Source organism: Lactuca sativa, chromosome 3, assembly GCF_002870075.4.
Source record: "Lactuca sativa cultivar Salinas chromosome 3, Lsat_Salinas_v11, whole genome shotgun sequence".
Lineage (NCBI taxonomy): Eukaryota > Viridiplantae > Streptophyta > Magnoliopsida > Asterales > Asteraceae > Lactuca > Lactuca sativa.
The window spans coordinates 255882716-255899088 of NC_056625.2; the positions used below are offsets into that span (position 1 = coordinate 255882716).

The 16373-nt window shown below is 35.4% G+C and overlaps 2 protein-coding genes across 2 annotated transcripts; both read left to right on the forward strand.

The window, feature by feature from the left end:
* LOC111883309 (putative disease resistance RPP13-like protein 1) lies at positions 1–4997 on the forward strand. The gene is made up of 2 exons (XM_052769557.1): positions 1–3893; positions 4600–4997. Exon 1 carries the CDS (start codon positions 52–54, stop codon positions 3463–3465), a length of 3414 nt encoding a protein of 1137 aa, XP_052625517.1. The 5' UTR covers positions 1–51; the 3' UTR covers positions 3466–3893; positions 4600–4997.
* Positions 4998–9025: 4028 nt separating this feature from the next.
* Positions 9026–14025, forward strand: LOC128132689 (putative disease resistance protein At3g14460). Its single transcript, XM_052769558.1, has 2 exons — positions 9026–12921; positions 13628–14025. The coding sequence occupies exon 1, from the start codon at positions 9080–9082 to the stop codon at positions 12902–12904; it is 3825 nt and encodes a 1274-aa protein (XP_052625518.1). The 5' UTR covers positions 9026–9079; the 3' UTR covers positions 12905–12921; positions 13628–14025.
* Positions 14026–16373: the final 2348 nt, after the last annotated feature.

Consider the following 16373-nt stretch of genomic DNA (forward strand, 5'->3'; position numbering starts at 1 on the left):
TCATCCATTTCATCCACCTCTATATTATATTCTCTGCTCTTGGCATAAACAATGGCTGAAATCGTTCTTTCTGCCTTCTTGACAGTGGTCTTTGAAAAACTGGCATCTGAAGCCTTGAAGAAGATTGTTCGCTCCAAAGGAATTGAATCTGAGCTCAAGAAACTGAAGAAGACATTAGACCAAATCCAAGATCTGCTTAACGACGCTTCCCAGAAGGAAGTAACTAATGAAGCCGTTAAAAGATGGCTGAATGATCTCCAACATTTGGCTTATGACATAGACGACCTACTTGATGATCTTGCAACAGAAGCTATTCATCGTGAGTTGACCGAGGAGGGTGGAGCCTCCACCAGTGTGGTAAGAAAACTAATCCCAAGTTGTTGCACAAGTTTCTCACAAAGTAATAGGATGCATGCCAAGTTAGATGATATTGCCACCAGGTTACAAGAACTGGTAGAGGCAAAAAATAATCTTGGTTTAAGTGTGATAACATATGAAAAGCCAAAAATTGAAAGGTATGAGGCGTCTTTGGTAGATGAAAGCGGTATTGTCGGACGTGAAGATGATAAGAAAAAATTGCTGGAGAAGCTGTTGGGGGATAAAGATGAATCAGGGAGTCAAAACTTCAGCATCGTGCCCATAGTTGGTATGGGTGGAGTTGGCAAAACAACTCTAGCTAGACTCTTGTATGATGAAAAGAAAGTGAAGGATCACTTCGAACTCAGGGCCTGGGTTTGTGTTTCTGATGAGTTCAGTGTTCCCAATATAAGCAGAGTTATCTATCAATCTGTGACTGGGGAAAACAAGGAATTTGCAGATTTAAATCTGCTTCAAGAAGCTCTTAAAAAGAAACTTCAGAACAAACTATTTTTAATAGTTTTAGATGATATATGGTCTGAAAGCTATGGTGATTGGGAGAAATTAGTGGGCCCATTTCATGCTGGGACTTCTGGAAGTAGAATAATCATGACTACTCGGAAGGAGCAATTACTCAAACAGCTGGGTTTTTCTCATGAAGACCCTCTGCATAGCATAGACTCCCTGCAACGTCTATCACAAGAAGATGCTTTGTCTTTGTTTTCTCAACACGCATTTGGTGTACCTAACTTTGATTCACATCCAACACTAAGGCCATATGGGGAACAGTTTGTGAAAAAATGTGGGGGATTGCCTTTGGCTTTAAGAATACTTGGAAGGTTATTAAGGACAAAAACAGATGAGGAAGAATGGAAATCTCTGTTGGATAGTGAGATATGGAGTTTAGGAAATGAAGATAAGATTGTTCCTGTTCTTAGACTAAGCTACAATGATCTTTCTGCCACTTTGAAGTTGTTGTTTGCATACTGCTCTTTGTTCCCCAAGGACTATGTGTTTGACAAAGAGGAGTTGGTTCTGCTGTGGATGGCGGAAGGGTTTTTGCAACACTCTGCTGCAAGAAATTCAATGCAGCAGTGGGGTCAGAAATGTTTTGAAGAGTTGCTGTCAAGGTCATTTTTTCAACATGCTCCTCATGACAAATCGTTGTTTGTGATGCATGACCTCCTGAATGACATGGCCACATATGTTGCTGGAGACTTTTTTTCAAGGTTAGACATTGAGATAAAACAGGAATTTGGGAAGGAACCTTTGAAAAAGCAACGACATATGTCATTTGTTTGTGAGGATTATGTGGTTTACAAAAGGTTTAAGCCATTAAAAGGAGCTAAAAGTTTGAGAACATTTTTAGCATTGTCTGTTGGGGTGGTAGGAAGTTGGATAACATTTTATTTATCAAATAAGGTCCTGAATGACTTACTTCAGGAGTTACCATTGTTAAGGGTCCTAAGTTTGACTCATCTTACAATAAGTGAGGTACCAGAAGTGGTGGGTAGTATGAAGCACTTGCGGTATCTTAATCTATCTTGGACTTCAATTACCCATTTACCGGAAAATGTCTGCAATCTTTATAATTTACAGACGTTGATTCTTTCTAGCTGTTATAAATTGATTAAGTTGCCCGAGAGCTTCTCAAAGCTTAAAGATTTGCAGCATTTTGACATGATGGGTAGTTTCATGTTGAAGACGATGCCCTTAGGGATTGGTGAGTTGAAAAGTCTTCACACTCTCTCCAGTGATATTGGCTTAAAATTAACCGAGCTTAAGAACTTGCAAAATCTCCATGGGAAAGTTTGTATTGATGGGCTGGGAAATGTGGAAAATTCAGCGGACGCACGTGAGGCGAACTTCTCTCGAAAAAGGTTTAGTGAGTTAGTGTTGGATTGGGGTGATGAGTTTAATGTCCTTCGAACAAAATCACTTGAAAAAGAGATCCTCAATGAGCTGATGCCTTATAATGGTACTCTAGAAAAACTCAGAATTTCTTTATATAGAGGTGTAGAGTTTCCAAATTGGGTTGGGGATCCATCCTATCGTCGGTTGACTATAGTGTCGATAGAAAGCTGTGAAGAATCAACCTCTCTACCAATGCTTGGGCAACTACCATCACTGAAGGAGCTGTTTATTGGTGGGATGAGTAAGGTGAAGGTTGTAGGTATGGAGTTTCTTGGGACCGATCTTGCATTTCCTTCACTTGAAATCCTAGAGTTTGATAGTATGTCAGGGTGGGAGGAATGGTCAACAAAGAGTGGGGCGTTTCCTTGCCTTCAAGAGCTTTGTATTGAAGATTGTCCTAATCTGGTCCGGGTCTCCCTTGAAGCACTACCTTCACTAAGGGTTCTGAAACTAAGAAAATGTGGTCATGGTGTATTGAAAAGCCTGGTTGATATAGCTTTGTCAATCACCAAGTTGGAAATAGATGATATTTCAGGGCTTACTGACGAGGTGTGGAGAGGTATGATTGGGTGTCTAGGGGCAGTTGAAGAAATAAAAATCAGCGAATGTAATGAAATAAGATACTTGTGGGAATCAGAAGCAGAGGCAAGTAAGCTTCTTATGAATTTAAAGATGTTGGAGTTAAGAAAATGTGAAAATTTGGTGAGTTTAGGGGAGAAAGATAAGGAGGATAATTGTGGGAGCAGCCTAACATCTTTTAGTTGGTTGGGAGTATGGAATTGTAACAGCTTGGAGCATTGCAGTTGTCCTGATAGCATGGAGACTTTGGATATTTGGGATTGTGATTCAATTACATCCGTCTCCTTCCCAACAGGAGGAGGGCAGAAGCTCAAGTCACTTGTCATTTGGGATTGCAAGAAACTATCGGAAAAGGAGTTGGGAGGAAAAGAGAAGACAAGGTTTCTTATAAAATCAAAAATGCAGATGCTTGAATTTGTATTTATAGCTAATTGGCCAAATCTGAAATCCATCAGTGAATTGAGTTGCTTCATTCACCTGAACAGATTATGTATATCAGAGTGTCCAGGTATGGAGTCATTTCCTGACCATGAGTTGCCGAATCTCACCTCGTTAACAGAACTAACAATTAAAAAGTGTACAAGTATGGATGCATCCTTTCCTCGTGGGCTTTGACCTCCGAAATTGTGTCGGCTTGAAATAGGAGAGTTGAAGAAGCCCATCTCAGAGTGGGGCCCACAGAATTTCCCAACCTCACTTTCTCACTTAACATTGTATGGCGGACCATATGATGATGTGAAAAACTTTGCGCAGTTGTCCCATCTTTTACCTTCATCTCTTACTTCTCTTGGCATAGATCGATTTGAGAAACTGGATTCGGTTTCAACGGGACTCCAACACCTCACCTCCCTCCAACATCTCTTCATTTGCAACTGCCCAAAGACGGTGGATCTACCAGAAAAGTTGTTGTCTTCACTTCTGGTTTTGAGAATAGTAAAATGCCCAAATCTGAAAGAAAAGAGTTGCAAAGGAGGCTCCTATTGGCCCCTCATCTCCCTTATCCCCTACTTGGACATAGACGAGTAATTAAGTTTCATGTGAAGGTACACTTTATGCCTTTGACATCTTTTACTATGTGTAAGTTAAATGAGTGAATTTTCTCATTCAAACAGTTTATTCTTTTCATATTATCTCAATACATTAATATATGCATTTCATCCAAAATTCTACTTGTGTCTCAATGTCTGGTTGTTAACATGGATATGCACGTTGATTCATTGGATTTCATTGTTTCTTTTTTGTTGATGAAACTGATTAGGTTGTAACATGGAAGGGTCACGATGGATTGCAAAATGAATTAAAATGACTAGTGAGTTAAGTACTTTGAAATAAAAAGAAAAAGTCTTAGATTGAACTTGGATTGCTAATAGAATTATCGTTATTTGTTAAATATTTAGTACTTAAATTTTTCATGATGATGATAATAATTTAGTAACAGTATAAACAAATGATATGAATACTTTTTATATCACGAATCATTCTAATAGCTACCAGGGTTGTACCTATTTGATAATGTCAACAATTATGTTATTTATCAAGTGACTCATTTGACCCACGATTAATGCTAACTAAACGCATTAAGATTAAGTGGATGGAGCTTTAATTAAGACTCAGTATATTTGTGAAATTGTTATGAACAGAAAACTTTTTTATTTTTCAAGGTGTAGATTGTCATATTCTATTTTGAAAACAATATTTGATTTAAATTTATTTATCTTGCTGGCAAATTAATATTGACTTCTTTTCTAGATTGGATTGAACCCAAAGAGAAGGAGAGCTTGTGCTTTTCAGCACCAGAAACCCCATGAAGCATGGTCAAGGAATTATTAACCGCACATTTGTTTGTATGGAAAGACTATGTTTCAGAGTTAGCTTGAAAGCAGAACAAAAACAGAGAACTCCAACTGCTCTTCCAAGACGTTGATAACAGAGTCCATGTATTCTTGACTTTCATTGAAAACAAAGTCCATTTATCACTTTAGTACCTCATCTTGCTTTCTGAATAGATACATTTGCCAGCCAACAAAATGCATTTAGAATTTTGCTTTTTAATTACGACTCATTTTGATTTTTCTTTTTGCCGGTTTCTATTCTAGATTCTTGTATATTTCATGAAGAGATATCCCATGAACTCCATTTGTTGTCTAGGAAGACTACATTTAAGAGTTAGACTGAAGACTAAAACTAAAACAGTGAACTCCGTCTGCTCTTCCAAGAAGTTGAAAACAAACTCCTTGTAACTTTGACTTTCGCTGGTAGATGTATAGCTTTAGTAACTCATTTTGCTTTATGATAAAGTTATTAGATAGCGACAAAATGCACTTTGAATTATGCTTCAATTTTTTACTCATTTTGGATTTTTTTTGCCATTCTCCACTCTAGGTTCTTCCATACTTTCTTTGAGCAAACTAACTTTCATAATTACAATAGTATTTGATTGACACCTAATCAAACTACCACTGTAAGTCTATTGTAGACACCGGTTGGTTGTTTAATTGAGAGTAATGTGATAGAGAACATGATAAAGAATGGGTCTTATATAAAAGAGGGGAAAAGTGAAGGGACCAAATTGTAATATTTATATTTTCTGTTTTGCACCCGATCCCTAGGCTAGTATAAATAACTGTAGTCTTAGGGTTATGGATCATTCAGTCTTTTCCATTTGCGTTTTGAGTGTTCGGCATTAGCTTGGGCAGGGTTGTCCCTTTGAAGGGACTCTCTGATTAGGTCAGGAAGAACCATTTGGGTCTTTACTGATTTTGTTCTATTTTCATTTCATTCAGTAATCAAATAGCTTTCTAGATTCTACATATCCCATACTCTGGTTTCTATCATAATGTCGCTTAGGTACTTCATCATCTCATGTCTCTTCTCCATCCATTTCATCAGTAGCTTCTTCATTCATTTGCGAGGTCTGAAAACACCATTTTTCTTACTGTTAGTATTAGTAACTGTACGGGAGGTCTCTTCACAGAATCAACAACTTTAAATCTAGAACCACCATTTTCTTTTTTACAAGTCTTCAATTCATCAAGGAAGGCCAAAATTATTGCATTAAGTTGAAATGCTAAATCAACTTTAGTCATGTGTTTACAAGTCTGTACATGATGTCTTCACCGAAACATACTAATAATTAGATGGTGAAGGTAGAAACACATACATAACTATTAATATAGAAGTTACATTTTTGTATGTTTTACACAACATACTCAATCTCTTACCAATTTACACCAAGTCCAATTGTATAAACTTATACTAAAATGCCTTCACCATGGAAATGAATTGATTTGGATTATAATTTGTTTGATGGAATCACCATAATGTCCTTTCTTTTAATTTTTATAAGGAAAATTTCATATATTATCCTTCTCAAGTTTATGTATTACATCAATATTCTTATAGAATTTTAAAATATATATATACATCATTCTAAAACTATAATATTTACATTTATATCCAAACTCAAATTTTAATTAAAAAAAAACTAATTTAATATTAGAAACTTATCTAAAGTTCAAAATAAAATAGTATGATATTACTAAAATTACCTTTCTAAATAAAAGATTAAAATTAAACAATTTTAATTATAATTAATGTAATTAAATAAGGATTGATTTGCATCATTTCTTCCGACGTGCATTATTTCTTCCTGAGCGCATCTTTATGCCTCGTAATCCTTTATATTGCGGTGACTTGACCTTGACCACACTTTACGCCTACCCATCCACATGAACACACGCTATTCCTGTCTTTACAGTTCCTCAAGTATCCTCTGAAATCAACGATATCTTGTGTGATGGATTGGAGAGCTGAATAATCTGAAACTGTAACAAGACGATTTACCTGAAACCAGATGAGAAGAGAGATTAAGAAGAGTAAGCAAAAAGAGTGCACTAATGTTGGCTGAATTCTTGTAAAAATAAACTGATTTTAGTTGGTTTATCGGTTTATGCACTGCAAGTGTTTGTGAAAATGACTCAATGAGCCCTTCCAAGATCTTTATCAAGAATTCCAATCACAATTTTGGGAACTATTGTGTTGATTACCGAATAACACACTGCTCCATTTGGTTATGGTTCTAGTTAGAGTGAACCCGCGAAAAGGACATACCAGGAGGAAAAAAAGAATCAACTTTTGTTAATAATGCCAAAAATAGCAACCTAATTTGGTTGAATGAAGAAAAAAGTGAATGTCTGTTGTTATTATGTTAATATCAGAAAGATATTTATCATGTTTAATAATATACCAACATTAGTTTTCAGGTTAAATGTAAGAAAAAAGAAAGTGACTTTTCTTTGATTTATTTATTATGGTCTATTGCATTTAGCTTTCTAAAAAGATAATGAAATATTGAAGGTAGTAGATAGAGTAGAGAGACCAGAATAAGACAAGGACGAAAAGGGCATTTCTGTAAAAACTATATAGGATCATGTAGCCCACCTATTGGTAATTCCAATGATCATGGACTACCAAAACTGGACCCAAGAACCGGAACAGGCCCATGCAAAATCCAATGTCATGACAGCTTGGCGACCCTCTAGCCCACTGAAGAGTAATGGTGGATTTGTCATTTGTATAAAACTTGACGAGGGTGAACTGTGTGGAAGGAGCTGAAGAGTAATGGTGGGCCATATGTCCCCCTTTTTTTTTTTTAGTGTCTACCAAATACTGATTATCTTATTATTTTTAGTAAAAAATACAAAATACAATGGTAATATTTTGATAAGTAGTTTTCAAATTCAAATTGTTATCCTGTGCACGGTGGTTCAAAATTCAATGCGACTCTTGATTTAAAATTTAAATCATCCAAATTAAGCGCATGACTCACAAACAATCATCCTCTACAAACACAAAATATTGAAATGGTTTGTTAAAATGGACTCACTGTAAAAACATTTACAAATTAATATTGTTAGGATTAGTATGTCTATAAATATTTATTAACTAATAAATTAATATTTATTAATTTAAAAGGCTTCTAATACTGATTGAACTTAAGTTTTTATTATACTAAAGAGTATTGTATCCTAGGAAAATCCATGTACTATATTAATTAAATAAATCTAAAATATAAATTTATTGTACATTTGTACATAATATTAAAGCAATTTTATATACAGAAACATTTATCCATAAAAATAAGTGTTAGGGTATGTTATTAGCCCTGATTCTTAGGGGTCATCTTTTGCACTATTGTATTTAATTAGTATTATATCAGTCCGTTGGACCATTTTTGATCTATGTAAAAACGACCATTATATCATTGACATATTTTTTTTTGGATTTTATAGCATCTTCGTGTTGTTTGTTTCCATGACTGACTGCAAGCATTAAAATTTATATTTGCAAAATGTAGCTTATATTGATATTTGATCTTGACTATATATATATATATATATATATATATATATATATATATATATATATATTAAAAATAAAATGATTCAATATTAAAAAAAAAAATTAAATTGCCTCCTATCTTTTATGCCTACAAATATTCTTAATCACTAACATTATGACACGTTCATCATTCCACATTTCAATTTAATTTTATTTGATATATTTTTAATATATATTCTTAATGAGATAATTAAGTAAATATGGAATGTTGACAGATGTCATAATTTTAATAGATAAAAATATTTGTAGCCATATATAGGAAACAATTTAATTTTGTTAAAAAAAATTATCAAAACTATAATATTTTATTTTTATTTTTATTTTTCAACTTTATCTAAACAAAAACGTAAAACAAGTGTCCCCACCGCCAATAATGAATCATGGGTCTGAATTTTCCGTCTCCGCCTCGGAATCGTCATCGGCTACAATTATTTGTCTCTTCACATTAAACATCATGGAGAAGAAGACGGTGGAGTAATCTGGTCCGCAATGTTTATCTCTATCAATATGTAGCATGAACCGATGGCTTCCGGAGTTAGAATCGTCGGAGTTGGTAACATTGGAGAAACGCCGGCTGAAGTAGAAAGAGAAGAAGGCCATGAATAATTTAATCCCCATATTCACTGTAACTCCTCAATTGCAACTTGCAACTTTTGGGCCCACAAATTTGTGGTGGGCGTTAATTTAATCCACACATATTCACTGTAAACAATAATTGAAATCGATCTCTGTTCATCGAATTTATCAACATCTCTTGATAATTGAAATCATTCTCTCTTCATCCATTTCATCCACCTCTATATTATATTCTCTGCTCTTGGCATAAACAATGGCTGAAATCGTTCTTTCTGCCTTCTTGACAGTGGTCTTTGAAAAACTGGCATCTGAAGCCTTGAAGAAGATTGTTCGCTCCAAAGGAATTGAATCTGAGCTCAAGAAACTGAAGAAGACATTAGACCAAATCCAAGATCTGCTTAACGACGCTTCCCAGAAGGAAGTAACTAATGAAGCCGTTAAAAGATGGCTGAATGATCTCCAACATTTGGCTTATGACATAGACGACCTACTTGATGATCTTGCAACAGAAGCTATTCATCGTGAGTTGACCGAGGAGGGTGGAGCCTCCACCAGTGTGGTAAGAAAACTAATCCCAAGTTGTTGCACAAGTTTCTCACAAAGTAATAGGATGCATGCCAAGTTAGATGATATTGCCACCAGGTTACAAGAACTGGTAGAGGCAAAAAATAATCTTGGTTTAAGTGTGATAACATATGAAAAGCCAAAAATTGAAAGGTATGAGGCGTCTTTGGTAGATGAAAGCGGTATTGTCGGACGTGAAGATGATAAGAAAAAATTGCTGGAGAAGCTGTTGGGGGATAAAGATGAATCAGGGAGTCAAAACTTCAGCATCGTGCCCATAGTTGGTATGGGTGGAGTTGGCAAAACAACTCTAGCTAGACTCTTGTATGATGAAAAGAAAGTGAAGGATCACTTCGAACTCAGGGCCTGGGTTTGTGTTTCTGATGAGTTCAGTGTTACCAATATAAGCAGAGTTATCTATCAATCTGTGACTGGGGAAAACAAGGAATTTGCAGATTTAAATCTGCTTCAAGAAGCTCTTAAAAAGAAACTTCAGAACAAACTATTTTTAATAGTTTTAGATGATATATGGTCTGAAAGCTATGGTGATTGGGAGAAATTAGTGGGCCCATTTCATGCTGGGACTTCTGGAAGTAGAATAATCATGACTACTCGGAAGGAGCAATTACTCAAACAGCTGGGTTTTTCTCATGAAGACCCTCTGCATAGCATAGACTCCCTGCAACGTCTATCACAAGAAGATGCTTTGTCTTTGTTTTCTCAACACGCATTTGGTGTACCTAACTTTGATTCACATCCAACACTAAGGCCATATGGGGAACAGTTTGTGAAAAAATGTGGGGGATTGCCTTTGGCTTTAAGAATACTTGGAAGGTTATTAAGGACAAAAACAGATGAGGAAGAATGGAAATCTCTGTTGGATAGTGAGATATGGAGTTTAGGAAATGAAGATAAGATTGTTCCTGTTCTTAGACTAAGCTACAATGATCTTTCTGCCACTTTGAAGTTGTTGTTTGCATACTGCTCTTTGTTCCCCAAGGACTATGTGTTTGACAAAGAGGAGTTGGTTCTGCTGTGGATGGCGGAAGGGTTTTTGCAACACTCTGCTGCAAGAAATTCAATGCAGCAGTGGGGTCAGAAATGTTTTGAAGAGTTGCTGTCAAGGTCATTTTTTCAACATGCTCCTCATGACAAATCGTTGTTTGTGATGCATGACCTCCTGAATGACATGGCCACATATGTTGCTGGAGACTTTTTTTCAAGGTTAGACATTGAGATAAAACAGGAATTTGGGAAGGAACCTTTGAAAAAGCAACGACATATGTCATTTGTTTGTGAGGATTATGTGGTTTACAAAAGGTTTAAGCCATTAAAAGGAGCTAAAAGTTTGAGAACATTTTTAGCATTGTCTGTTGGGGTGGTAGGAAGTTGGATAACATTTTATTTATCAAATAAGGTCCTGAATGACTTACTTCAGGAGTTACCATTGTTAAGGGTCCTAAGTTTGACTCATCTTACAATAAGTGAGGTACCAGAAGTGGTGGGTAGTATGAAGCACTTGCGGTATCTTAATCTATCTTGGACTTCAATTACCCATTTACCGGAAAATGTCTGCAATCTTTATAATTTACAGACGTTGATTCTTTCTAGCTGTTATAAATTGATTAAGTTGCCCGAGAGCTTCTCAAAGCTTAAAGATTTGCAGCATTTTGACATGATGGGTAGTTTCATGTTGAAGACGATGCCCTTAGGGATTGGTGAGTTGAAAAGTCTTCACACTCTCTCCAGTGATATTGGCTTAAAATTAACCGAGCTTAAGAACTTGCAAAATCTCCATGGGAAAGTTTGTATTGATGGGCTGGGAAATGTGGAAAATTCAGCGGACGCACGTGAGGCGAACTTCTCTCGAAAAAGGTTTAGTGAGTTAGTGTTGGATTGGGGTGATGAGTTTAATGTCCTTCGAACAAAATCACTTGAAAAAGAGATCCTCAATGAGCTGATGCCTTATAATGGTACTCTAGAAAAACTCAGAATTTCTTTATATAGAGGTGTAGAGTTTCCAAATTGGGTTGGGGATCCATCCTATCGTCGGTTGACTATAGTGTCGATAGAAAGCTGTGAAGAATCAACCTCTCTACCAATGCTTGGGCAACTACCATCACTGAAGGAGCTGTTTATTGGTGGGATGAGTAAGGTGAAGGTTGTAGGTATGGAGTTTCTTGGGACCGATCTTGCATTTCCTTCACTTGAAATCCTAGAGTTTGATAGTATGTCAGGGTGGGAGGAATGGTCAACAAAGAGTGGGGCGTTTCCTTGCCTTCAAGAGCTTTGTATTGAAGATTGTCCTAATCTGGTCCGGGTCTCCCTTGAAGCACTACCTTCACTAAGGGTTCTGAAACTAAGAAAATGTGGTCATGGTGTATTGAAAAGCCTGGTTGATATAGCTTTGTCAATCACCAAGTTGGAAATAGATGATATTTCAGGGCTTACTGACGAGGTGTGGAGAGGTATGATTGGGTGTCTAGGGGCAGTTGAAGAAATAAAAATCAGCGAATGTAATGAAATAAGATACTTGTGGGAATCAGAAGCAGAGGCAAGTAAGCTTCTTATGAATTTAAAGATGTTGGAGTTAAGAAAATGTGAAAATTTGGTGAGTTTAGGGGAGAAAGATAAGGAGGATAATTGTGGGAGCAGCCTAACATCTTTTAGTTGGTTGGGAGTATGGAATTGTAACAGCTTGGAGCATTGCAGTTGTCCTGATAGCATGGAGACTTTGGATATTTGGGATTGTGATTCAATTACATCCGTCTCCTTCCCAACAGGAGGAGGGCAGAAGCTCAAGTCACTTGTCATTTGGGATTGCAAGAAACTATCGGAAAAGGAGTTGGGAGGAAAAGAGAAGACAAGGTTTCTTATAAAATCAAAAATGCAGATGCTTGAATTTGTATTTATAGCTAATTGGCCAAATCTGAAATCCATCAGTGAATTGAGTTGCTTCATTCACCTGAACAGATTATGTATATCAGAGTGTCCAGGTATGGAGTCATTTCCTGACCATGAGTTGCCGAATCTCACCTCGTTAACAGAACTAACAATTAAAAAGTGTACAAGTATGGATGCATCCTTTCCTCGTGGGCTTTGGCCTCCGAAATTGTGTCGGCTTGAAATAGGAGAGTTGAAGAAGCCCATCTCAGAGTGGGGCCCACAGAATTTCCCAACCTCACTTTCTCACTTAACATTGTATGGCGGACCATATGATGATGTGAAAAACTTTGCGCAGTTGTCCCATCTTTTACCTTCATCTCTTACTTCTCTTGGCATAGATCGATTTGAGAAACTGGATTCGGTTTCAACGGGACTCCAACACCTCACCTCCCTCCAACATCTCTTCATTTGCAACTGCCCAAAGACGGTGGATCTACCAGAAAAGTTGTTGTCTTCACTTCTGGTTTTGAGAATAGTAAAATGCCCAAATTTGAAAGAAAAGAGTTGCAAAGGAGGCTCCTATTGGCCCCTCATCTCCCTTATCCCCTACTTGGACATAGACGAGTAATTAAGTTTCATGTGAAGGTACACTTTATGCCTTTGACATCTTTTACTATGTGTAAGTTAAATGAGTGAATTTTCTCATTCAAACAGTTTATTCTTTTCATATTATCTCAATACATTAATATATGCATTTCATCCAAAATTCTACTTGTGTCTCAATGTCTGGTTGTTAACATGGATATGCACGTTGATTCATTGGATTTCATTGTTTCTTTTTTGTTGATGAAACTGATTAGGTTGTAACATGGAAGGGTCACGATGGATTGCAAAATGAATTAAAATGACTAGTGAGTTAAGTACTTTGAAATAAAAAGAAAAAGTCTTAGATTGAACTTGGATTGCTAATAGAATTATCGTTATTTGTTAAATATTTAGTACTTAAATTTTTCATGATGATGATAATAATTTAGTAACAGTATAAACAAATGATATGAATACTTTTTATATCACGAATCATTCTAATAGCTACCAGGGTTGTACCTATTTGATAATGTCAACAATTATGTTATTTATCAAGTGACTCATTTGACCCACGATTAATGCTAACTAAACGCATTAAGATTAAGTGGATGGAGCTTTAATTAAGACTCAGTATATTTGTGAAATTGTTATGAACAGAAAACTTTTTTATTTTTCAAGGTGTAGATTGTCATATTCTATTTTGAAAACAATATTTGATTTAAATTTATTTATCTTGCTGGCAAATTAATATTGACTTCTTTTCTAGATTGGATTGAACCCAAAGAGAAGGAGAGCTTGTGCTTTTCAGCACCAGAAACCCCATGAAGCATGGTCAAGGAATTATTAACCGCACATTTGTTTGTATGGAAAGACTATGTTTCAGAGTTAGCTTGAAAGCAGAACAAAAACAGAGAACTCCAACTGCTCTTCCAAGACGTTGATAACAGAGTCCATGTATTCTTGACTTTCATTGAAAACAAAGTCCATTTATCACTTTAGTACCTCATCTTGCTTTCTGAATAGATACATTTGCCAGCCAACAAAATGCATTTAGAATTTTGCTTTTTAATTACGACTCATTTTGATTTTTCTTTTTGCCGGTTTCTATTCTAGATTCTTGTATATTTCATGAAGAGATATCCCATGAACTCCATTTGTTGTCTAGGAAGACTACATTTAAGAGTTAGACTGAAGACTAAAACTAAAACAGTGAACTCCGTCTGCTCTTCCAAGAAGTTGAAAACAAACTCCTTGTAACTTTGACTTTCGCTGGTAGATGTATAGCTTTAGTAACTCATTTTGCTTTATGATAAAGTTATTAGATAGCGACAAAATGCACTTTGAATTATGCTTCAATTTTTTACTCATTTTGGATTTTTTTTGCCATTCTCCACTCTAGGTTCTTCCATACTTTCTTTGAGCAAACTAACTTTCATAATTACAATAGTATTTGATTGACACCTAATCAAACTACCACTGTAAGTCTATTGTAGACACCGGTTGGTTGTTTAATTGAGAGTAATGTGATAGAGAACATGATAAAGAATGGGTCTTATATAAAAGAGGGGAAAAGTGAAGGGACCAAATTGTAATATTTATATTTTCTGTTTTGCACCCGATCCCTAGGCTAGTATAAATAACTGTAGTCTTAGGGTTATGGATCATTCAGTCTTTTCCATTTGCGTTTTGAGTGTTCGGCATTAGCTTGGGCAGGGTTGTCCCTTTGAAGGGACTCTCTGATTAGGTCAGGAAGAACCATTTGGGTCTTTACTGATTTTGTTCTATTTTCATTTCATTCAGTAATCAAATAGCTTTCTAGATTCTACATATCCCATACTCTGGTTTCTATCATAATGTCCCTTAGGTACTTCATCATCTCATGTCTCTTCTCCATCCATTTCATCAGTAGCTTCTTCATTCATTTGCGAGGTCTGAAAACACCATTTTTCTTACTGTTAGTATTAGTAACTGTACGGGAGGTCTCTTCACAGAATCAACAACTTTAAATCTAGAACCACCATTTTCTTTTTTACAAGTCTTCAATTCATCAAGGAAGGCCAAAATTATTGCATTAAGTTGAAATGCTAAATCAACTTTAGTCATGTGTTTACAAGTCTGTACATGATGTCTTCACCGAAACATACTAATAGTTAGATGGTGAAGGTAGAAACACATACATAACTATTAATATAGAAGTTACATTTTTGTATGTTTTACACAACATACTCAATCTCTTACCAATTTACACCAAGTCCAATTGTATAAACTTATACTAAAATGCCTTCACCATGGAAATGAATTGATTTGGATTATAATTTGTTTGATGGAATCACCATAATGTCCTTTCTTTTAATTTTTATAAGGAAAATTTCATATATTATCCTTCTCAAGTTTATGTATTACATCAATATTCTTATAGAATTTTAAAATATATATATACATCATTCTAAAACTATAATATTTACATTTATATCCAAACTCAAATTTTAATTAAAAAAAAACTAATTTAATATTAGAAACTTATCTAAAGTTCAAAATAAAATAGTATGATATTACTAAAATTACCTTTCTAAATAAAAGATTAAAATTAAACAATTTTAATTATAATTAATGTAATTAAATAAGGATTGATTTGCATCATTTCTTCCGACGTGCATTATTTCTTCCTGAGCGCATCTTTATGCCTCGTAATCCTTTATATTGCGGTGACTTGACCTTGACCACACTTTACGCCTACCCATCCACATGAACACACGCTATTCCTGTCTTTACAGTTCCTCAAGTATCCTCTGAAATCAACGATATCTTGTGTGATGGATTGGAGAGCTGAATAATCTGAAACTGTAACAAGACGATTTACCTGAAACCAGATGAGAAGAGAGATTAAGAAGAGTAAGCAAAAAGAGTGCACTAATGTTGGCTGAATTCTTGTAAAAATAAACTGATTTTAGTTGGTTTATCGGTTTATGCACTGCAAGTGTTTGTGAAAATGACTCAATGAGCCCTTCCAAGATCTTTATCAAGAATTCCAATCACAATTTTGGGAACTATTGTGTTGATTACCGAATAACACACTGCTCCATTTGGTTATGGTTCTAGTTAGAGTGAACCCGCGAAAAGGACATACCAGGAGGAAAAAAAGAATCAACTTTTGTTAATAATGCCAAAAATAGCAACCTAATTTGGTTGAATGAAGAAAAAAGTGAATGTCTGTTGTTATTATGTTAATATCAGAAAGATATTTATCATGTTTAATAATATACCAACATTAGTTTTCAGGTTAAATGTAAGAAAAAAGAAAGTGACTTTTCTTTGATTTATTTATTATGGTCTATTGCATCTAGCTTTCTAAAAAGATAATGAAATATTGAAGGTAGTAGATAGAGTAGAGAGACCAGAATAAGACAAGGACGAAAAGGGCATTTCTGTAAAAACTATATAGGATCATGTAGCCCACCTATTGGTAATTCCAATGATCATGGACTACCAAAACTGGACCCAAGAACCGGAAC

Excerpts from the sequence above, each read along its gene's own strand:
- LOC111883309 (XM_052769557.1), top strand. The coding sequence starts at position 52 with ATGGCTGAAATCGTTCTTTCTGCCTTCTTGACAGTGGTCTTTGAAAAA.
- LOC128132689 (XM_052769558.1), top strand. The coding sequence starts at position 9,080 with ATGGCTGAAATCGTTCTTTCTGCCTTCTTGACAGTGGTCTTTGAAAAA.